This window comes from Lentinula edodes (genome assembly GCF_021015755.1).
Source record: "Lentinula edodes strain Le(Bin) 0899 ss11 chromosome Unknown C8R40scaffold_26, whole genome shotgun sequence".
NCBI classification, from domain to species: domain Eukaryota; kingdom Fungi; phylum Basidiomycota; class Agaricomycetes; order Agaricales; family Omphalotaceae; genus Lentinula; species Lentinula edodes.
In genome coordinates, this window is record NW_025764332.1 from 351,563 (window position 1) to 372,869 (window position 21,307).

The window sequence follows — 21,307 nt, forward strand, 5'->3', positions numbered from 1 at the left end:
CGACAAATACACTGTTCCAATGACTAGTCAAAGATTATTGCAATGTAAGAAGTACAGAGGCTTGTGATTTGCTTTGTCGCATTGCACTTGGACCTACTCAGTCTCTTTATCTTAACCCACAGATTCATTGTCCGGTTAATGCCCCGACGGTATTCCAGAAACTGTGGAATATAATGGATACATACATAGATATATCAAACCAGGAATGAAGTTTTACTTACTTGCAACGTTCGAGTAAGTCATTGTCTGTACTGTTGACATTAACATCAGGCTGCTCATCGACGGTTTTGTTGAAAATCATCTCCGTATTGCCTTGCGAGTAGATATTCCAAGACGGAGTGATAGTTGGACTTAGTTTGTCATTTGGATCCTGCGAAATGACAAACGACATGAAGGCCGCCTGGAATGCAGCAAGAAAATCTGTGTTGTTGAACCCCGGGGTTCCTTGACTAGAAGGAACACTCAGCAATACATATGTGGGCTCTGTGATGCAAGATTGTACCTTGTGAAATAATAAACCACGTCAGCTCCGTGTGTCGCAGGCGGGACAGCTGTGGGTAACTTGTCACGGATTCTTGAGTTGTTTGTTGTTCGATATGTCTACTTACTGAACTCTCCCTAGAAAAATAGAGTACAATAAGCTGTTTTCTATTTTCCGGGGTCGGAGAAATGATTCGTACTTTCCATCCACTATCCGGGAATGAATTCAACAAATAGTATGTTGGACAAATGAAGATGGCTGAGATTTCTGGTAAGCGACTAGTACTCAGTGCTCAAAAAAACTAACATTCGCCCATCACCAAGTCATCTTGTTGAAGGGGTGTACCCAAGTTTGCATACAGCTGAGCGGCTATCTCAGCCTGCGACCCAAGTTTGGGAAACAGTGTGCTGGCATATAGTGATACATTAGTGATTGGGGCAGTTTGATTCACGAAAATGGTGCCTTCATTTGCGTTTGTGATAGAAAGAAGTGCTTTCTGGGTGAGGCACAAGGATCAGAGGATGGGTTAGACAAAAGAATCAGTATGCTGACTCACTCCATTTACCGTTCCTTGCTTCAAAACTTCCGTAGGGCGTTTTGTGATAAATGTTCCATCTACTACTGGAACAAACAAGAAGGTACCGAAAAATCCTCCTGCGTTGATGTCGCTGTTGATAGTTCCAAGGGTAGCAGCGTCGACTGTTCTTAGGCATGCCAAAGAATCATTTGCAGTGGTACACCTGGTGAGAATAAATGAGCATTCTATTGCTCAAGAAGGCATCACGAACGAACGAACTGCGCTTGGGAAACGACTTCGGAATAGAGTAACTTTGAAACAATCAGTTGAGAGAGAGCATAAACTTGACATCTAAACGCTAACCTCCGGAACAGAATCATTAAACATGTACTGAGAAGGTAAGAATGTCGAGCTCGTGATGGCTCCCCGGAATAACTGCGGTGATGTTCGACCTTCCTGGGCTACAATATGCTGTAATACGGAGCCAGCACCTGCAAGTCATATACGGTTCTTCATTCTAAAATGCGGGGTGTCATCGAATATCACATTACATGCCTGCAGATTCCCCCCAGATCGTGACTTTCGAGGGATCACCTCCAAATTGCAAGATCTACAGAGAAAATGAACGCCGAAAAGAACCATTGAATAAGACTTACATGAGTTTGTACCCAGCGTAACGCAAAGTCCTGGTCAACTGACACGATAAGAACAGCTTCAGCATTGGGCGTGGAAATTAGAGCGTAGATGTTCACGTAGTCCAGCATTGAGATCACCATCTTCCTTGACTTCGGACCCGGCCAAAAAACCTATTATAAAGTATCATCGGGTTGGCTCTGGAAACCAGTAGCAGGCAATGCTTTTTCGCACCAAAGAGGCCCAGTCTATACTGTATAATGACAAGTAGTATTTCATTATTAGCTTCACGCATGAGGTCAGAACCCGTGAATGTGTCTGCACCACCCATGATATAACTGGGAGGGGAGATCAGAAGACATCGATAAAATTGTGGTATGTGGGTATCTCACCCTCCACCATGAATCCAAACCAACGTCGGTAGAGGCTCAACTGGGATAGTATTTCCAGGGAAGTAAACACTAGATCATGATGATAACTCAGCCAGGAATGCGAAATTGATTGTACTCGTTAGTTACTTCAGGAACAAACAATCCTCAGTAGGACTTCCAGGTGCCGATGCTCGTTTGCTGAGAGCTCCTAGAGGGTTGGTGGAAGCTTCTCCCGTAGGGGCTTGGAAACAAGGCAGAGGTTGCGTATTGGCCAGTTGAACGACGCTGCTGTTATCAGCGGGGGTTTGGGGCGCTCGCCAACGCAGATCGCCTGACAACAGTGATTATAAAACGTAGACATAATTGAGACGATCTTCACGGACCAGTGGGCGGAGCTGCATATCTTATACCCAGATAATTCGTAACGTTATTCGTCGAGTCAAAAACCCCTTGATATTTAGCATATCCTAGATCAATGACGGGTACCCCATTGCTTGCACGAGAATGAACGCGAGCAAAAGTCACCGTAAAAGATAGTAATAGGAACGAAGTGAATCCAAGTTTCAACATCAATGATTTCTGAGTGAAAATTCCCAATCGACTGAAGCCTTTAAATACTGGAGCATGGTTACCCTACGTGGAACGGTGGCTCACGGTAACAAGCTGACCGCCCGTTTCCGTTAACAATGATCAATCAGGTGAACGACAGAGGCGTGGAATCGAATTGAGTAAATCCAGTACTGGGGGTGTTTTTAAAGCACGAGACCGACATTGCAGATGGCCAGCCGGGCAGCAAATAGTTACACTGAGGGGATAGACAGATTCGCTCTCAAAACCAAGAACTTGCTGACTTCGTATAGCATGAGAAGATGTGCGTCACTATAGGGAATTTGAAGTGAGTCGTATACTCTAAATTCAACGGAAGGACAGTATCTGATCATCTCACATAGCTTGTTCATCCTGAAATCGAGGCGAGCGTATCCATCATCAGAATTACATCACTCGTCTCTCGCAGCGAGTTTCAAAATGGACACCCTCACAGTTGCGATCGCAGTATGGCATAGCACATTTTCGACATTTATATTGGCCCCAGTAGCCGCATACGGAGCATATCAGACGAGGAGGATATTTCGGAGGAGATGCGACCGCGGTGAGATACGTAGGAACCGATGGCGGAAGGGAAGCGATACCCTGTTGAATTTATCAAGATATGCATATATAAAAAGGGACAGGGAGACCTACAGATTCTTCAATCAATGCCGATAAGTTCTTTCGATACAGCAAAGCGCTCCGAACGTTCATTGTAGATTTTTTCTTAGTTGCTGCGGGAGAATTACCCGCAAGTTTGAGGTCTCTTTTATCAGAAATCAACGTCTGTCTCGCACGGCCTTTGGTACTATATTTCCCAGTTGTAGGTTCATCGTCGTGTTCGTCCACGTTTACAGATGCTGACAGGCTATAATTGGATCTCTATGCCGAAAAGGGTGATTATCAAAAACATCTCAAACTTGGAGCGATGTTGTGAGTTGATCAACGCGTACTTCGAGCTCGTCTAGATGATTTTGACTTCGTTTTGCAAGGAATTCTGGAGCAAAGGCTGAAGACGTCGCCTCGTTGACTTGTCTAGATACTGTCAATCGAATTGAGAAAGTCTCAAAGTTAGAAGCGCGCGAAGAAAACTTGCGGTGTTCACGAGTTCTTTTGGGAGGCATAGTGATTGGAGGTGCCAGCTCAATTACAAAGATCAAACAGAATCAAAATGACCCACGCTTTATAACTCTCTTACAATCGGATCCGGAGTCGGGTCGGTGTCTAACTTGGACCCCAGCTCATTCCATTCCATGATCACTAATTCATCATGCAGCTGAATAGACAAACAGATAGAAAGATAGAGTACGAATGATACTCGAGCTAAGTCGTCTAACCAATCTAGTATAGAAGAAATATCTCTCAGTGGCTTTCTGGCACAAAGAATGCCGGGCCATGCTAGACAACGTCCGCGAACTTGCACTGAGCTTGCACTCTGAATCGAATGTAGCGCGGGGACCGTGCCGGCCCCTTTCCCTCCCGAGTGCCTGTGGCGAACCTGCTACAAACTCCTTGATCCGGCGAAACAGACCCAGCCCGGACATGAAATGCAAAAGTGGATATAACTTGAAAGGAGAGTTCGCGCTAAATGCAAGCTTTCTTCCTGTATATGATTATCTTCGTCCGGCGGGAAACGGATATATACACAGACCAGTTCGTGATCTTTTCCCGTTTTTACATACTATTTTATGTACATACGCTGGTAGAGGGATTTAGCAAGCGTCATAGCTGGAAAGGTATAGGAAACTAGTGATAAAATGAGGAGATTCAAGCTTCAAGCTTTCAAGCTCAACTTGCCCTAGTCAACCTAATCGTGGGAAAATTTTCGCTGAGCTCATGATTGGAGCTGAGAGCCGCCGCCCACAAACTAAGTGATACCCAGCAAGAACTTTAAAGGCTTCCGAGCCTTCCAAGCTCACTCTGGCTTCTCATTGTCATAAATGAGGGCTTCTGCACTTTCAATAGTTCCAGAATCCGAGCCCGCGACTTCTGATGATCATGGCACACCTACGAGCAACTTGGACGACATACCAATCGATCCGGCTTTAATGGATTCGGCGGACAAACTGCCGATATTTGCTGAGCATAATGGGTCATTTCAGGGGATTGTAAGTCCTATTTACTCTCAAGCGCTTGTATGAGTCGCGTCGCGTCCAGATTTGCTTATGTAGCATAGTCAAAAGACCATGATGAAGAACCTGACGAAGAACAATCAGCCCAACTCGTGGAAACGGACCATTTCGTTCGCGAGTATTCCCAAGGCCCTCAGGGTGATCCGTTCGCCCCTCAACCTCAACCAGTATTCTTCCAACCACCACTTGATCAACCACAGCTTTTGCCCTCGCAGAAGTCCATGAAACGGAAAAGAAAACAGAAAAGAGATGCGTCGTGCGATGCTTGCTCAGGAAATGATGCGGGAAATAGAGATGGAGACCCAGAAACAATGCTGAGTTGCGTCGATTGTGGGCGAAATTGTAAGTTGCAAGCTACTTTATCCCTTATCTTTCTTACTTTCTGCCAGGTCATCCGAGTTGTCTGTCCCTGAAACACATGAGAGTCGATGCATTGAGGTCGAGGCCTTGGAAGTGCGCAGCATGTAAGAGTTGCGAGATATGTGGAAGCAAGGATAATGATGTGTGTTAACTCCATTATCCAACTTCAGAACTACGCTTCAATCTTACCCACTTTGCAGCAAGATCTTCTCCTATGTGATGGCTGTGATCGAGGTGAGTGGATGTGGTGATTGATAATTTGTCTGGGTGATATATGGTTGAGTTAGGATGGCACGGCTCTTGTTTTGATCCTCCGGTCGAAACCCCGGAAGGAGATTGGTTCTGCTCAGAATGCTCAGACAATCCTCATCTGCATACTGACCTGAATGTGACTTGTGATCCTTCTAACAACGATCAACCAACCTTGGACGAATATTCCGAAATTCCAATGCGTGCAGTATCCATTGCTTCTTCCTCGCGTTCACAGCCCGCTCAAGCGAAATCAAGAATGGGTGCGTCGCGAAAAAGAGGGCAAGCTCCAAAAGCAATTCAATTTCCAGTTGGGGTCACAGATAACGAAGAGTTGGAGATGGAAGTGGAAACGAGAGCTACACCTTTACGGCGTACGAGAACAAAATCGATGCAATCATTGAAGAAGGGTAAAGGTCCCGCTCTTGATCATTCGGACGACGACCTTGTTACTCCTAATGCCCGCCAGACGAAACGTATGCGGCTCCGTCTGCAGTCTCCTGCACAACCATCTAACAATATCAATATACCCAAGGTCCGCCTTCGGATTACTCAGAAGGGAAAAGGAAAAGCGAAGGAGAGAGAAGAGGAAGAATCGAAAGGATTGTTTGATGATGTACTTGGAGGGGATGAACGAGACACCTCAAAGACGGTCATCTTGCCATCTGATAAGCAACGGTTCGAGCGAAGTCGGGCTATAGCTGAAGTGAACTCATTTGTGTCGTCGACGTAAAAACAAATGGACTCAATCATCTTATTCTAGGAAAAGCTCGCTCCACGCCCTCGACGAACCTCTGAAAACCCGGAAGACGAACCAGTCGCAGGCCCTTCTTCTCGGCCCCTTCGTTCAAGTACACTCAACCAGATTCCCTTTTCCCCAACTTCCGACTCTCCAACACCTTCAACTCCCGGTGGACCCCTCACGACTAACACTGACCCGCCTACTCTCCGCATCAGAACGATTCGATTTGGTGCACACGAAATCAAAACTTGGTATGATGCACCGTTCCCAGAAGAATATGCCAACATTCCAGATGGGCGCTTATGGATCTGCGAGTTCTGTCTGAAATACATGAAGAGCAAGTTTGGTGCGGTTCGCCATCGGGTGAGTCGGTTTTCTATCCTTTACCGGTATGTCAGCATGATGCTCACTTGATCACATGTAGATGAAATGCAAAGCAAAACATCCACCAGGGGACGAGATATACAGAGATGGTTCAGTGTCGATATTTGAAGTCGATGGTAGAAAGAACAAGGTATCCGTAATGATCTAACGCTAGGGTACTTGTGTGCTTATGGATTTCATAGATCTACTGCCAAAATCTGTGTCTCTTATCCAAGATGTATCTTGATCACAAATCTTTGTTCTACGATGTCGAACCCTTTCTATTCTACGTGATGACCGAAGTCGACGACGTGGGCGCACGTTTTGTTGGATATTTTAGCAAGGAGAAACGTAGCCCAAAGGACTACAATGTCAGCTGTATCATGACTCTGCCTGTACGTCAGAGGCAAGGTTGGGGAAATTTACTTATTGACTTCAGTGAGCGCTTGTCTCTTATGTTCGTAGCTCATTTTAATGAATCCGCCAGGCTATCTATTATCGAAGAAGGAACAGCGAACAGGCTCACCCGAAAAGCCGTTGTCTGCTCTAGGTGCCCTTGGATACAAAAACTATTGGACATTATCTCTTATGCGCTACCTTGAAACCGCTCCTGAAAACCCGCGACTGGAAGGTGCGCTTGTTCTCCTCTTATCGGATATAATTTCTGATTCTTGCTTTATCTTCTAGACATCAGCACTGCTACATCCATGACAATCGAAGACATATATAACATTCTCGTACAACAAAATATGATATCCTCTCGTCCCGTCACCCCACCTTCAATTCGGCCATCTCCTGGACAGTCTATCAAATACGTCAAAGGTCGAAGAGGCGGTAGTGTCGCACGTCGCAATTTGCAACGTACACTAACGAACACCACTGAACGAAGTCAAACCGACGATAACAAAAACTCAAACGACAATCATCATCATGTACCCATAGGTCCGTTCATTGCCCCAAAAGAATACGAAATAACATGGGACCCAGAGGTCGTGCGAAATTATATGCAGAATTGGGAGGCAAAAGGGTATTTGAAGTTACGAGCTGAAAAGCTGAAGTGGAGTCCGTTCCTACTGGTCAGGGCTGGTGCGGAAGGGGAGTTCGGGGTCGTGAAGAAGACAGAGGCGAAGGAAGCTGTTGGGACAGGACCATTTATTAGCGACAACAGGCTCACTGCTTTGACGACGAATGGGTTATCAATAGAAGAAGGTAGCGCAAGTCGAGGGACCGACACTCCGTTATCATTATTCGATGATGATAATGTCGTAAATGCGGCCGAAATGGAGGCAAGTAATCTCTCGAAATCTTCTGCACAATCTCCACAACCAACATTATCCAACAAACCCCCATTAAATGGTCGAAGGCGTATGCTGTCCAAAAGAAATTCGACCCCGGAACGTGAATTATCACCTTCCCCAAGGCATCGGAGAAAACGTGCAAATGTTTCAACTGCTACATGTGGTACAGGAGATGTTATCGCGGATGAAAACAGCTCGGTAGATATTTTGGTGCCACAACTCGTTCCAACGCGCAATCTAGAGCCAAGCTCAACCTTAGAAGCTCTTGATGTGTCCAACAAAATTCATCAGGAAGATGTATTGGACGATCCCTCGGAGATTGATAATCTTGCTGGCGCAGATATGCCTGTGGGGCCCTCTACCCTTCAGAGGATATCGAAGATGTCGAAGCAAAATGAAAACCACACAAAGGATGAGATTGAGAATGGATCTGAGAAGAAGGAAGGTAATGTCAAATTGGATGAGAAAAGTGTAGAAGCAGAAGAAAGCGCGGTAGAAGCTGGACATTGGGACACACAAAGAAAATGCTCCCCTGCTGATCACATGGATATCGAAGAAGCCGTAGAAGCTGAAGTTGTGCTCGGGCGTAGAAGTATTAGCAGGAGCTCTCGACAGGTCTCTACTCTGGTCAAACGAGTGACGAGACAATCTTCCAAGCATTCTTCGGTCGCGTCTCCGCCACCCATCATATCGGTCGATGACGAGCTCATGCAGCTTGAAGGAACAGAATTAGTCCCCGCCACAAGGCCGAGGCAACTACGCAATTTTGCAGTGGCGGTCGCATCTGATGATTCTGGTGACTTTTTGGCCGGCCCTGTTTCAGACGAACTTCAGGTGAACGGGCGAAAACCTGGAAAGCCCCAACAGCGGAAGCAGGTCGAGAGTGTCCCAGAACATAATGTGCATTCCGAGTCTCCTGTCTCTGTTTCCAATCCTTCCATAACGGACAGCATGGAAGACTTGTTTGGTGATGGCGATGCTAGTCTTAAGGGTTCTGAATCAGTAGAAGCCACCGCTGCTACGAGTCTGCTGTCTCTTCTTCATTCAAAACCTGTCGTCTTTGCGGCATTGAATGGTGATGCTACCGTTGATATGAAGCATGCATCTCAGTCGAAAGAACTCCAGGACTACGATGTGAAAGTGGAGGACATAGATGCAGGGAGTCGGCATAGCATTCCAAGTGATATCACTGTCTTCGGGAGTGATACTCAATCTGTCAGGGTAGTGACAAAAGATGACGAAGGGGTCGATGTGGAAATGGTTGACGCACAAGGAGGAGAAGATGGAGACCTTGATGCGGATGGGTCGGTAGATGATGGAGAGTATGATATAGATGATAATGTTGACGCAGACAGCTAGCTGGCTTTTTACCTTATTATACGTATACATATTGTGTTGTGTAGTGTGCTTTACCTTCTACTTCTCGCTGTACAGAGCTCTGTGTTGTAACTTGTAGCAAATCTTGCTTTGCGCGTCAGTACGTAACATTTAAACCGAACTGATAAGCGATTATTTTATTTGTTTGGCACAAACAAGCTTCACTCAAACGAACCGCTTGCGGACCACAGCTTGCGACCCAGACCAGCCCGGGATGCCAGTTGGGCAGGTGCGAAGGTACAAAGGGCTTTCTTTATCCAGTGTACATTGAAGAAATAATAGTTTCTTGTTTTCCTCCATGTATCAGCGACACAGTGATGCAGTATGGACACCTGGGAATGGGAGAACGACGAGATTCTGGGATGGACAATGGTTCGACAGTAAGTTCGTCCGGCCACTTCCCCTGGTTTGTTTCAGATACTTAACCGTCTTTCACTGCAGACTTTCCAGTCCCACGTCCCCAGTTTAAACCAGGCTTTGGGTCATGGTCACATCGGCTCTGCTTTTTCTCGTGCTCACAATCAAGATTATCGTGTCTCTCCGTCTCCTCCCGTACACCCTCAACAGAACGGCCAGCCGGCTCAGCAACCAAAGGAAAGTTACCTAGCTTATGGTGTACCCTCTGCCAGCCAGGTCAAACGGAAACATATAGCAGATGGCGTACTCAATCAAACAAATAACAAGCGTCGAAGGGATGTAGAAGATGCAGCAGACAGTTTTGACGATCCAGGCGGACAGGGCGCCAAACACTGGACCGATGAAGAAAAATCCAAACTATTCAAATGGCTCATGGGTCCCGGTCAAGATGATCATTGGAACTCTTTGCGAGCGACTAAGAATTCTTGTCTTAGAGAGGTGATTGAGTCTCCTTCACACATTTTAGCCGTCGCTAACGTTTCGCAGTGTGCTCACGAGGTTTTTGGCAGTAAGAAAACCTACCAAGCTCTAAAAGGTTGCTACGAACGCAACTTTAATCTGTTCAAACAGATACACATCTTCGAGAACTTCCTTGGAGCCACGGGTTCATTGGAGCTCAGTCCTGATCTTAGTGAAACAGATTCACTTCGTGAATACGAGCGTCGATTAGCAAGTGCCCGAAAAGCAGGATGCGACGTTGGCAATATCACCGCTCGCACAATAGATCAATGGCATAGAAATGGCTGGTATAGCCTATTTTATTCAAGGTTCTCCCCGTCTTTTGTCCCTGCATGAACTGTCTTAACTTCTCATTTGCAGATGGAATGGCGACCCCGCGACGACACGTTCAACCAACTCTCGTCTAATACATGGTCAGTCAAATGGTGGTAGCGGCGTTCCTCACGATGACGATGATAACGATGACCACGGGCTTGATTTTTCACATCCGCTCACTCAGGCTGTGAACAGTGTTTCCGGGTTGTCTCATGACCGGTCATCATCTCTAGCCATGTCATTTATGAATCCTTCCGAGATGCAGCACGCGCCGCCTATTTCTCCCCATACAAATGTCCATATGTCTACACAACCTTCACATACATCCCCAATATTGTCTTCTTCCGCTCCTTCTTCTGGGTCTCTAGCGAACAACCTCCTCGGATCGTCAAATTCGTTATCCAATTCATCCTCCCTTCTCAATTCGTCACTCAATCCTGCGCTGCTTCAGACCGGTTCCCCATCATTTTCTTCCACATCAACACTTTCTTCCACAAATACAGCATCATCTACGCTCACGTCTTCCTCATCTTCATCCGGTTCCAATCCTCCCTCTTCAACTCCTTCTTCTTCCTCCTCCTTAGTGTCTTCTTCTGATCAAGCCGTCGTCAATCTTACCATTACCCAAAGCATGGTCTCTTCGTATCTCCAGTTTCTACAGGCCCAAACACACGCTAGTAAAATGAAGTTGGAGTACATGCGAAAACGCGAAGAAAGGGAGGAGAGGGACAGTCAGCAGCGTAGAGAGCTAGAGAGGCTCAAAATGGAAAGGGAGAGGGCAGAATTCGACCATAAGCAAAGCTCGGCGAATACGAAGCAAAAAGCTGATAGAGCTATCGTGGGCTACTTTTTCCTTTTCTTCTCGGGTTGTCATTTGCTAACGATTCGTCCAGGAGCTCCTGGGAAACGATAAAGTTGACGCTACAGTCAAGCAAGCAGCTTCAGAATTTTTGAAGCGACTCTTCTCGTCAGATTGAGACTATACAGTACCTGCTTCCTGGTGAGGCATTTTTCGCATATCTTTAAACTTCCTTTTACACTCTACGTATAAGCTACTGCACGCCACATAATTATATATTTCTCTATCTTTCATTTCATCTGTCCTCTGCCTCTGCTCTCTTAATCAACGCTTTTGTGGTATACAATGTCACCCTATCTATGTATCGCTCTTCCGTCAAGCTATCGTTGTTTTTACGTTTTATGTCTCTCCCGACTCTGCTTGTATCCTTCATTTTGCATCGTTGCATGGCTTGACTACGTGTGCACTCCTGTTTCCAATGGACTTGTAATGCTACGAAAAATACTTGTAATGCTACGGAGAACACCCAAGAATCTGCAAGAGCATAAAAAGGAGGTTGCAATTGGTTTCCCCTCTGCTGTCAAAACGAGCGATGTGACGGTACATTGACCAAACCTCGACTCTTGTTCCGACAAACGAACTGGTTGGGAGTGCTTGTAAGCGGCTTACTGTCTCTTACTGTTTGTAGATACTCCTCCGTTAGACTCGGGTTTGACTGAAGTTTAACTTTTGATCAGCTTACATACCGGTGGCTTCCAGCGCTTATTCTTCGAATTTAGATACACAGCAGCATTTGGACGCTGATCTACGTATCTTATGTAGTCTACGGTCAGATTTTTACATCCCCAGGCACTGCGAACACACAATGTTCATATACTGCTACGAGCAGCTTCTGCCGCGCATCGCAAGTGACTCTGTGTACGAGGTTGAGATTGTCTTCTCTCAAACATTTCCTCACACATTGGCTGTTCTCAAAGAGATTGCAAGGACACCGGATTAAAGGGGTCAAGTGTACTGTTGACCGTCCGATCCTGGACCTCCATAAGCCTTGGATAGAATAAGATAGATATGAAATATACTGGGAAGCGTCGGAAGAGGAGAGGAGGAAGGGAGCCAGTATTCCTGCGGTGCCCGCCCTAATTGAACTGCTCAAATCTGCTCAAATGAAACAAGAAAGACTCAAAATGGAAACCATGTATGCATTGGGATTAGATATACGAAGGTGGTGAGACCTAGTCCTGTTCTTCAAGTCGAGTTCAGCGTTTTGGAGTAAATAAGTTGTGTATGACAATTTATCTCATCAAAAAGTCCGAGTGCATCGTCGGTGGTTATGTAGCCACCAGGTGTTCATTGTCACTCTATGAGCCACGTTAAAGGCTTCTTGCAGGCTGCAGCTCAAGGCCAACAGAGCTATATGTAGTGCGAACCTTGAAGTGATGAAGGGATCCTGGAGAGACTGAGTTTCCAGCTGTCAGCGATAAGAAATCTTTCCTACGCATTCCAGAAAAACACCACCACCGTCCGGAAGTCGGAAGTGTGCTTGGCCACGAGGAGCGATCCTATGTACACTCGCCAGAGTTGAGCGGGGCTAGCCATACTCGCTCAGTTACGATATGTAGGTGCCTAGCATGTATTAATCCACAAATAATACTCCTTTGGAATTCGGGGATCTGCGCGAGTCAGATATACGAACTTTCAAGGAAGTATCCGCGTTGGGATATTAAGAAAAAGAGTAAGAAGGTCTAAAGGTAGTTAGGACAGGTTAGGACGTACAAATCGAGCGCAGGGTTGGCTATGCCTCAATGGAGGTCACTTCGGAACGTTGTGCAGCAACCTCCGGAAGGTAGATACTGAAATATCAGTAAGGCAATTGAAAAGAATTGAAATGAGCGGACGGAGAAGATAAAAATAACCGCTTACCGACCTAATGCCGATCGCAGAAAGGCAGGAAAGCTGATACATATATTCGAATACTTGTTATGGATTGAGTGGGCGAACTTCTAATCGAAGAGGTTGTTTTTTTTTACGAATTGGAATTCCTACATTAGAAAATGTGGGTCTCAAGTTTGAGTGCCTTAGCACAGCTTAGCACCTTACAAGTTGACAACATTTCCCAGGGCGGAGGTGAATTCCTCGAAATTTACTGCCCTGGTCCCTCTGGCCCTGATTGTCATTTTCGTTTCTTCGTTTCTGAGCTTCCAGATAGGGTAGACGGAGTCCGACACGGTCCCCAGGTTGTGTTCCAGTAGTATGTACCCTTATGTACCCTTATGCACCATACAGGTCTGTAATCCAAATGTTAGCCCTGATGCAACTGAAGGAGTGTACCCAATGTTTGAATCTCCACCTTGGAGGACCTGGAGTGGGAGATAATCGACAACTTGCGTAACAGCAACATGCAGTCATCACACGCTGCAAGGAAATGCGACCAATCTCTACTGCAATTGCAATAAAAATCGCCACACGCACACTCCAATTCTCAAGTCTTGTCTCTTGTCATATATGGATTTAGGTGGTCCGTGTGGTGTGCCCATGCATAACGTGCTTTGGGTAAATTTAAATAATTAAATCTCATTTTTGCGTGGTGTAATACGATGAATGAGATTACACGCCTGATTGAAACAATCAAAGATGGCCCATTTTCAGCTTTTTACGCTTGTGGTACGACCGCTATTTTTTCCCCTTCCGTCTCTTTCCTTCAGTCCCACTGGTTTCACCGCCGCTTAATTCGTCCCCACTGCTAACCACACCACTCTTCTTTTTGTTCTTGCGGAGATGGTGCGAAGGAATCCACTCCTCCTGATATCCACCTGCGCCAGTTGCGGTGACAGTACCAACAGGAGCACTCACTGCGGCCTTGCGTGACCGTTTTGGTTGGGGAACAAAAGTCAAGTAAGTGAAGTAACCCAGACCCGCGACGAGACCGGAGACGACCAGATAAGTGGAGAGCCTGTTTAACCATCAATAATATATTCAAGGCATGCGTGGATGGGAGCTTACAACTTAAAGTCAAACCAAGATCCCTCAGGTTCAACGATCGTGACAATGGAATCGTAGGCGACGACTCGCTGATTCTCACCCTATGCAAGGATGACGGTACGGTAAAATATATATACGGGACGACAACACATGATTTACCTGGTCCGAATGCTCAAGCCAAACAATAAGGCGAAGGTCCCCAGCCTACCAAAGCATTCGTATGATGATGAGGACGTACGTTGGAGATTTAATCGGTCATACCTTAAATCTGAAAGCAGGAATATTCAGTGAGGTCTTGTGCAAGATTTAAAAGGACACGCACTCGCTAAAGAAGGCATAGGGGAGTTGCAATTTGACACCGTCAATCAATTCAAGGTTGTAGGTCATCGCACTCAGCTGAACGTGTCAACATAATGATAAGAGGTAATGCACCATTAGAGTCCGAAAGAGTAACTTACGTTTCGTACCAGAACATCCGTGTCTGGCTGATAGAAAGCCCCCGCAACGTTCAAAAGAGTCGTATTACGGTTTAATCTGTTCTCTACCAATACGCCGATTGTGTTCTTCTCGCCGTTAACGACATCTGTGTGTAATATGAATATCCAGATATTGTTTAGTGAAGCGCAGTGACACACGTCCGAATGGATTGCTTTCAGGCCAAGCTGCTGCTGCCAGAAATCGAGGCTCTACATCTTCCGTCTCAATGATAACTGTGAAATTATGATCGTGAGTGAACCAATATGCAAGCGTGAATGATTCGCGAACTTTGTTCCTCTTCCAGTTCATCGTTTCCGGACACGAAGGAAGCCAAAGAGGCGACAGACAGAGCTGCAGCAAGCAGAGAGAAGAAACGCATAGGAAAACGACCAATGCCAAATTGACGTGAACGGAGCACTGAGCAAGAAGAAATACGTTCACCGGTGCCACGTCGCCGGCAATGTATCCACGTGACTGCATTGAATCATTATGTGCAATGTATTATTAATTAGTACATTTAGACTTGTATTCTACGCTGCTGCTTTCCTCTTCAGAAGATCGCGGGCAACCTCCTCAGATTCTGGCGCCGTATCTGGTAACCAAAATGCCTTGTCGAATGGGAAGATCAGCCTCAAGGGAGATTGAAGAATACTGGAAAACCTACCAATTCTGCTCCAGCTGTGGCCATCATCCCATGTCGGGGATTAAATTTGACACATCTAGAAATTCCAGGATGACCATCGTGAGCGATCAAAGGATATATCTGTCGCGGGGCAGTCTTCAAGTTCACGGGACCTTGTGGAACCTGTAGATCTTGGACATCCCAAACGAGTACTTTCCCGTCCAAGCTTCCACCTACGATGAATTTGCTATCCGGAGTCCAAGAAACCTCTTCGCCACTACATCCTTTGTCAGGTTGAATAGTAAGTGCAGCTGCAACCGACCGTCGTTCAAGCCCGACATGGCCTTCTAGCTTTGCGATCAGATGACCGCCAAATGCATCGAGAATATAATGTGCGTCCCCGGAACATCCAACCAGGAGATATTTTCCATTGGATGAAAATGAAAGCGAGGTCATATATATAGGTCTCGGTGGATAACTGATGAGGGTTAGTGTAAGGTCTTCAAGCGTGATGACAAGAAAGGGTGCTTTGTCGTAGTTTGCCTGATCATATAAAAGTATTCTGGAGTAATGATTGACAGCGACGGCGAAGACTAAGCCAGAAGCATCATAGGCTATGACCGGAGGTGCAGGAAGAGTGAGTAAACCCCGACAGTTTGGTGCGCGTAAATCCCACAGTCGCACAGTCTTATCCAGGGAGCCAGACATGAATCCGTCATCCACAGGCGACACCTCAAGCGATATTACACGTCCTTTGTGACCTTTAAAATATGAAAGATATTTGTTGTCATGCAATGAGTGGTAGCGTATTCCGTCGTCCTCTTTTGTTGAGGCGTGAATTATGGCCGTGCTTTTATGTGTGAATCGTGGCAGATCTATTCCATACTTCTTTGATTGAAGCGTTTTCAAGTGTCTACAATATTAAAGACACCAAATATAATCAGCAAAGCGAAAGGTGACGATGATGAGAGAACTCACTTGCCAGATTTGCAATTGTACAATCGAAACGTTTCGTCTTCAGCCGCAGTAAGTAGCTGATCCCCTCTATCATCGAAGCATATACCAGTAATATGTCGAGGGCCGAAAGAAGGTCGTCCAGGAGATACTGTTGGATTCTCTACGGCAGTTTTGAATATCCTCGATGGTTTCAATTTCAGCTGAACCACTATTATTAAGAAGATTAACAACTCTCATTACTTTCAACTCACCATAGTTCCATTGCTTAAAGTAAGCTGGGGCTGAGAAGAGCCGTTATTGGCATTGATCGAGGGAGCCATAACCATGAAAATGTCCGGGTCAAAATTTTGTTTACTTCGACCGGCGCTTTTTTCTTCCCACCTCTGTCCACTGTCCAGCCCAGATCCAGCCCTTCTTCATTCCCCTGCCCAATGTCTGACGCCGACGAAAGCGCTAAGCTATGGAAAGTCAACAGAACCATGCATGAGCTGGTGCAGGATAGAGTGAGTTACTTTTGAAATCTTCTCTTCCTAATGTGACGAGTTCCAAGGGATTTTCAGTCTCAGACGAGGAGATTAACATGGACCTGGCGACGTTTCGCCAGTCATTTTCGAATCAGAGCGGGTTTGTTGAGTGAGTTATCGCTGCTTTACACTGTAATACTGTCTAACATTCAATCATAGCCGCAATCAACTGAATTTCTTCTCAAATTCGATGGTCAACCCCGCTGAACAGTTGTTTATCTTCTTTTCCGATGAAAAAAGCGTGGGCGTCAAGACGATGAGAAAGTGCGTGATATGCTGTATCAATTATCACTTATAGCTGAACTTCCCCTCCCTTTAGAATGCTTTCAATTCTCGAAGAAAAAGGTATCCAGCAGGGTATCATTGTTTTCCCTGGCAATATGACACCATCCGCTCGAAAAGTGAGACTGCCGTCTTCAGCACGATGGTCAAGCCCATTGATGAATTGTCGTAGGTCATCGTCGCAATGGCATCACAATTCCGATTAGAGGAGTTCTCAGAGTCCGATTTGCTTGTGAACATAACACATCATTCATTGGTACCCCGTCATCAGGTTTTATCCCCATCTGAGAAGAAAGTACTTTTGGAAAAATAGTTCGTTTTTCCTTGCTTCGCATGTTTTCACCCTGATTGTTCTTGTGTAGCCGATTGAAGGAAACGCAATTGCCTCGTATCCAGCTGGCTGATCCTGTCGCGCGCTATTATGGATTAAGGCGAGGACAAGTCGTGAAAATCACAAGACCAAGTGAAACCAGTGGGCGTTATGCTAGTTACCGGATATGTTTTTGAGCATCCGCTCGTTTGGTCTATTCCCTTTTGTGTGTGTCCTAATGAGCTAACCGCATGTATTTCTACACCTAATTTCGAATTTTCTTTGACCTCGGATCCGAGTTGGAAATTTGGTATCAGCGGTAGTTGGCCCTTCACGGAACGTTGTCACCTCATGTTTTTTTCCCTATATTTTCGAGATTCTTCAGCAATAGCAAAGATCTCTGACTGATTTATATTGCGTCTTCTACTGATTGCCTTCTTTTCAGTAGAACCATCCGACATTCAGATCTTCTCCACACTGTCAGTGTGTTCTATGCAAAGATCTAGCTCATTTCTCATCGTCGGAAATTCAAGATCTACTTCGTCATGTTTGGAGACTCATCGCGCCGACGCTCGAACTTCAGCTTCAATTTTCGGGACTGGGGGATGCCGTTTGTCATAACCGCATACCCACGTCCCCGTTTGAAGATGGGGTCTAGGATGTGAATTATCTGCGACCGCTTTCGTGCTAGCGCGATGTTTTCGGACGGTATTTGTTGCATTCAAACCTATTTAAACCCAATTCCACTCGCTGTTCACTCATTTCAAGAAGTTGCAGTAAATAAATGTTTATTTTTCTCTTCCTTGTACCATTCGGATTCCACCGACCCTTCAACACTCGTTCCTGTTTTTGGCGCATGTTGTTGGATAGAATGTGGGTCCAATCTTTTAGTGATAAGGCAGATGGCAGATGCTAGTCAGTCTTTATCTCAATACATCGATTACAACGGAAATGGCACCTAATGGTACATGCCCGCAGCTCTTTTCCACGAACTTGACCTACGGTTCCGCGGCTTGTCCATCGGCGCGGATTGTTTGGCCTTACCTCAACGTGTTTTCCTGACACGTCATTCGGACTCCTACTCAAAAAATGAATGCCATGCCGGATTCTGTCAAGCACGTTGCGATAGCAAGAAAATCTAAGAAAATACGTTCGTTGACCCTGGAAGTCGTGAGGTTGACCGTTGACCGTTGCGGCTCATCCTGGGCTCATCTCCTTTTTGCCAACCGGCATCTCCGCTTTGTCTTGCACCCAGCCAAGGCCCAAATAACGACCTGCTTATGCAGTTTCATCCTCTGGTCCGGCAACGTGTAAGATGTGAATTCAATCTGCAAGGACTTCAATTCATACTTACTCAACTTGCTATGTTTTTAGAGGTTGTGCTATAATATGTAAGTAAGCGAGTTCCTCTCCTTAAACGGCGTCTCCTCGCTGACCCACCCATGAACTAAGCTTAAGTTAACGACTCCCAGTACCGCGGCGTGGCCTCGTCAATCTAAGCACTCTTTGTCTTGTAAAACGGCTTAGAACGGTCTAGATTATTTTGTGAACGGTCGAAAACACGGTCCGCGTCGGTATGGCATGGGTCGGATGTTATTTTCTTGAGAGTTGAGATACTTCGTTTGTCGCATCCGTTTTGCTACGAATGTGATGGAAACGCGGTTGGAACGCATGCGTGTTTTAATTGAACAGTCGTGAACCTGGTTCAAATCGGACTTGAGGCAATATGACAGTAGGTACGTAGAGGTACGTGTAGATGGGAGATTTTTCCTTCCTTAGATGTACAGTCGACTCCCTCTTAACCCATACCCCTATAAACCCATACTCCCTTATACTCCATACATTTTCTGGGTTACCGACCTCGTTTGCAGAGAAATGCCATGCATAACCCATAACTCTCCCATACCCCATAATCCATACCTTTTTGGGGGTATTCTCCGCTATATTTTTACCCATAACCCATACCTTGATTGCTATCATCGCATTTGATACTCCCAAAATGGGATCAGTAAGTAGACAATTGGCACAAAATCAATACAAAACCAATAAAATGGTCGATTTACACTAATTTTGAGCTAACATAACCCATGATAACCCATGTATGGGGTGTTACAGCTCTAGATTAGGCAAATCGTCACGCATGTCACTTGGTGTGACCACCCCATAAACCCATACTCCCCCATAACCCATAGGTCTGGACCTCCACGGAGGGATATGGGTTAAGAGAGAGTCGACTGTAGCAATATATAATGGAACTCATCCTTCTTTGACGATTCTATGCGCAATTTCGAAAACCGGGAGATCCGTCCAGATAGTCACGAAAAATCGGAATATGATCAACCTCTCAAGGACGGCGGCCTCTACTCAGGGCAAATGTACTTTGATGTACTTAGTAGCTCAAGCTTCTACGTTGGTGCTTTCGGATAAGTGCATCCACATCAAATTAGACAAACCCGGAAATGAAGCCACGCTGCAAGACCTTCCCTTCCTAATCTACATGTAACATCGAAATCTACAGATCTTTGAGCTACCCTCTGAGGACTTGCAGCGTTGCGTGGCTGGGGGCGAACTTTCTCACAGGATACTATCCCGACCCGACGAGACCCTGACTGACCATATAAAAGGTATGTTAGTAGAGTCAAAATATTATCGGATTACGCCCTCTACTTTCCATGAACCAGCCTCAACATTTTACTCTTCCCGACCTATTTGTCGTCTGCCCTCTGGAGGGAGATACAAACCCGCATTACAAGGAGGCCGGGGCAGAGTCCGCTGATTGGATCAACAGTTATAATGTCTTCACCGACCGAAAAAAAGCGTTCTTCATGCAAGGTTGCAACGAATTACTAGTGGCGCATACATACCCTTATGCTGGGTAAGATAATATTTTGATGAGTTCTATCTTACCAACTTCAATTATCACTTCAGGTATGAACAATTTAGAACTTGCTGCGATTTTGTCAACCTGCTCTTCGTTGTTGATGAAGTTAGTGACGACCAGAATGGCAAAGATGCTCGCGCCACCGGACAGATCTGTACGCATAGCTTGCTTCTGTTAATTTCAGCCTAACTGACAGCTCAACTAGATCTGAATACAATGCAAGACCCAGATTTTGACGACGGATCGACATTATGCAAAATCACCAAAGAGTATGTGTTGACCCTCGTTATGTGCATGGAATACAGTTCAAATGTGACCTTTTTCAGTTTCAGAAAACGATACATGAGTTTAGCTGGTCCTGATACAGCGAGAAGATTTTTAAAACACTGCGACGACTATATAGAATGCGTCTCAAGAGAAGCTGAGCTCCGTGAACAAGGGGAGGTCCTCGACCTTACATCATTTATCGACCTGCGTCGAGAAAACAGTGCCATTCGACTATGCTTTGGGCTTTTCGAATATGTCCTCGGCCTCGATCTACCACAAAAAGTTTTTGACGATCCCACTTTCATGGAAGCATACTGGGCTGCCGCCGACATGGTTTGCTGGGCAAATGTAAGGAGCTTATTTTCGAGTACAATCATCTATGCTAACGTTATCCGTTTGGATTTAGGATGTGTACTCATACGACATGGAGCAAAGAAAAGGCCTAAGCGGCAACAACATTGTAACAGTACTAATGAAAGACAGAAATATCGAACTGCAAGCAGCTTCTGACTATATCGGATTGTACTTCAAGGTGCTCATGGATCGTTATCTGGATGCTCGAAAGCGTATACCATCGTGGGGCCCTGAGGTTGATGCCGGCGTTGCACGCTATATGGATGCAACAGCTCACTGGGTACGAGGCAATCTCGAGTGAGTGATATTTGTTCTATCAAGAGACTGTCATCACCCATCTGATTATATCCTCACAGCTGGAGTTTCGAAACGCAACGGTACTTTGGAGCTCGATTTTTGGAAGTCAAAGAGACTGGAATTGTCTATCTCAGCCCTCAGTCTCCGGAAGAACTGATAAGTGACTCTGGTTCTGAAAGCGAATAATATAGTTTGGAATTACAAATGAGTCTTCTTAACGAGCGAGCAGATACTCAAAATTTGACGTGGCTTGTAT

The 21,307-nt window shown here is 45.7% G+C and overlaps 6 protein-coding genes across 6 annotated transcripts; 3 read left to right on the plus strand and 3 right to left on the minus strand.

The window, feature by feature from the left end:
* Positions 1–124: 124 nt before the first annotated feature.
* C8R40DRAFT_1172626 (Alpha/Beta hydrolase protein) lies at positions 125–3,714 on the minus strand (the record flags this gene model as incomplete). Its single annotated transcript, XM_046231889.1, has 19 exons — positions 125–161; positions 222–449; positions 503–551; positions 609–618; positions 681–739; positions 788–977; positions 1,038–1,221; positions 1,278–1,309; positions 1,362–1,489; positions 1,593–1,608; positions 1,655–1,692; positions 1,751–1,804; positions 1,866–1,969; positions 2,024–2,092; positions 2,150–2,333; positions 2,386–2,635; positions 3,107–3,193; positions 3,245–3,472; positions 3,544–3,714. 19 exons carry the CDS (start codon positions 3,712–3,714, stop codon positions 125–127), a joined length of 2,118 nt encoding a protein of 705 aa, XP_046084522.1.
* Positions 3,715–4,530: 816 nt separating this feature from the next.
* Positions 4,531–11,279, plus strand: C8R40DRAFT_1071001 (uncharacterized protein; the record flags this gene model as incomplete). Its single annotated transcript, XM_046226291.1, has 18 exons — positions 4,531–4,698; positions 4,767–5,064; positions 5,112–5,224; positions 5,253–5,316; positions 5,370–5,594; positions 5,655–6,037; positions 6,095–6,436; positions 6,498–6,587; positions 6,640–6,831; positions 6,902–7,067; positions 7,124–9,075; positions 9,138–9,162; positions 9,191–9,211; positions 9,271–9,340; positions 9,419–9,491; positions 9,553–10,274; positions 10,420–11,140; positions 11,196–11,279. 18 exons carry the CDS (start codon positions 4,531–4,533, stop codon positions 11,277–11,279), a joined length of 5,709 nt encoding a protein of 1,902 aa, XP_046084523.1.
* A 2,336-nt stretch (positions 11,280–13,615) lies between these two features.
* On the minus strand, positions 13,616–15,008 carry C8R40DRAFT_1113559 (uncharacterized protein). Its single transcript, XM_046228472.1, has 8 exons — positions 14,846–15,008; positions 14,716–14,790; positions 14,539–14,663; positions 14,403–14,476; positions 14,342–14,348; positions 14,240–14,284; positions 14,102–14,181; positions 13,616–14,051 (listed from the first exon to the last, which is right to left on the minus strand). The coding sequence occupies exons 1-8, from the start codon at positions 14,934–14,936 to the stop codon at positions 13,772–13,774; spliced, it is 777 nt and encodes a 258-aa protein (XP_046084524.1). The 5' UTR covers positions 14,937–15,008; the 3' UTR covers positions 13,616–13,771.
* Positions 15,009–15,035: 27 nt separating this feature from the next.
* C8R40DRAFT_1113566 (WD40-repeat-containing domain protein) lies at positions 15,036–16,493 on the minus strand. The gene is made up of 4 exons (XM_046228473.1): positions 16,388–16,493; positions 16,158–16,336; positions 15,222–16,092; positions 15,036–15,165 (listed from the first exon to the last, which is right to left on the minus strand). Exons 1-4 carry the CDS (start codon positions 16,460–16,462, stop codon positions 15,088–15,090), a joined length of 1,203 nt encoding a protein of 400 aa, XP_046084525.1. The 5' UTR covers positions 16,463–16,493; the 3' UTR covers positions 15,036–15,087.
* A 74-nt stretch (positions 16,494–16,567) lies between these two features.
* On the plus strand, positions 16,568–17,449 carry C8R40DRAFT_1161680 (DNA-directed RNA polymerase RPB5 subunit; the record flags this gene model as incomplete). The annotated part of the gene is made up of 6 exons (XM_046230156.1): positions 16,568–16,639; positions 16,687–16,769; positions 16,820–16,924; positions 16,980–17,061; positions 17,115–17,254; positions 17,305–17,449. 6 exons carry the CDS (start codon positions 16,568–16,570, stop codon positions 17,447–17,449), a joined length of 627 nt encoding a protein of 208 aa, XP_046084526.1.
* Positions 17,450–19,441: 1,992 nt separating this feature from the next.
* On the plus strand, positions 19,442–21,302 carry C8R40DRAFT_1113574 (isoprenoid synthase domain-containing protein). The gene is made up of 6 exons (XM_046228474.1): positions 19,442–20,127; positions 20,181–20,287; positions 20,339–20,402; positions 20,460–20,748; positions 20,807–21,051; positions 21,111–21,302. The coding sequence occupies exons 1-6, from the start codon at positions 19,925–19,927 to the stop codon at positions 21,235–21,237; spliced, it is 1,035 nt and encodes a 344-aa protein (XP_046084527.1). The 5' UTR covers positions 19,442–19,924; the 3' UTR covers positions 21,238–21,302.
* Positions 21,303–21,307: the final 5 nt, after the last annotated feature.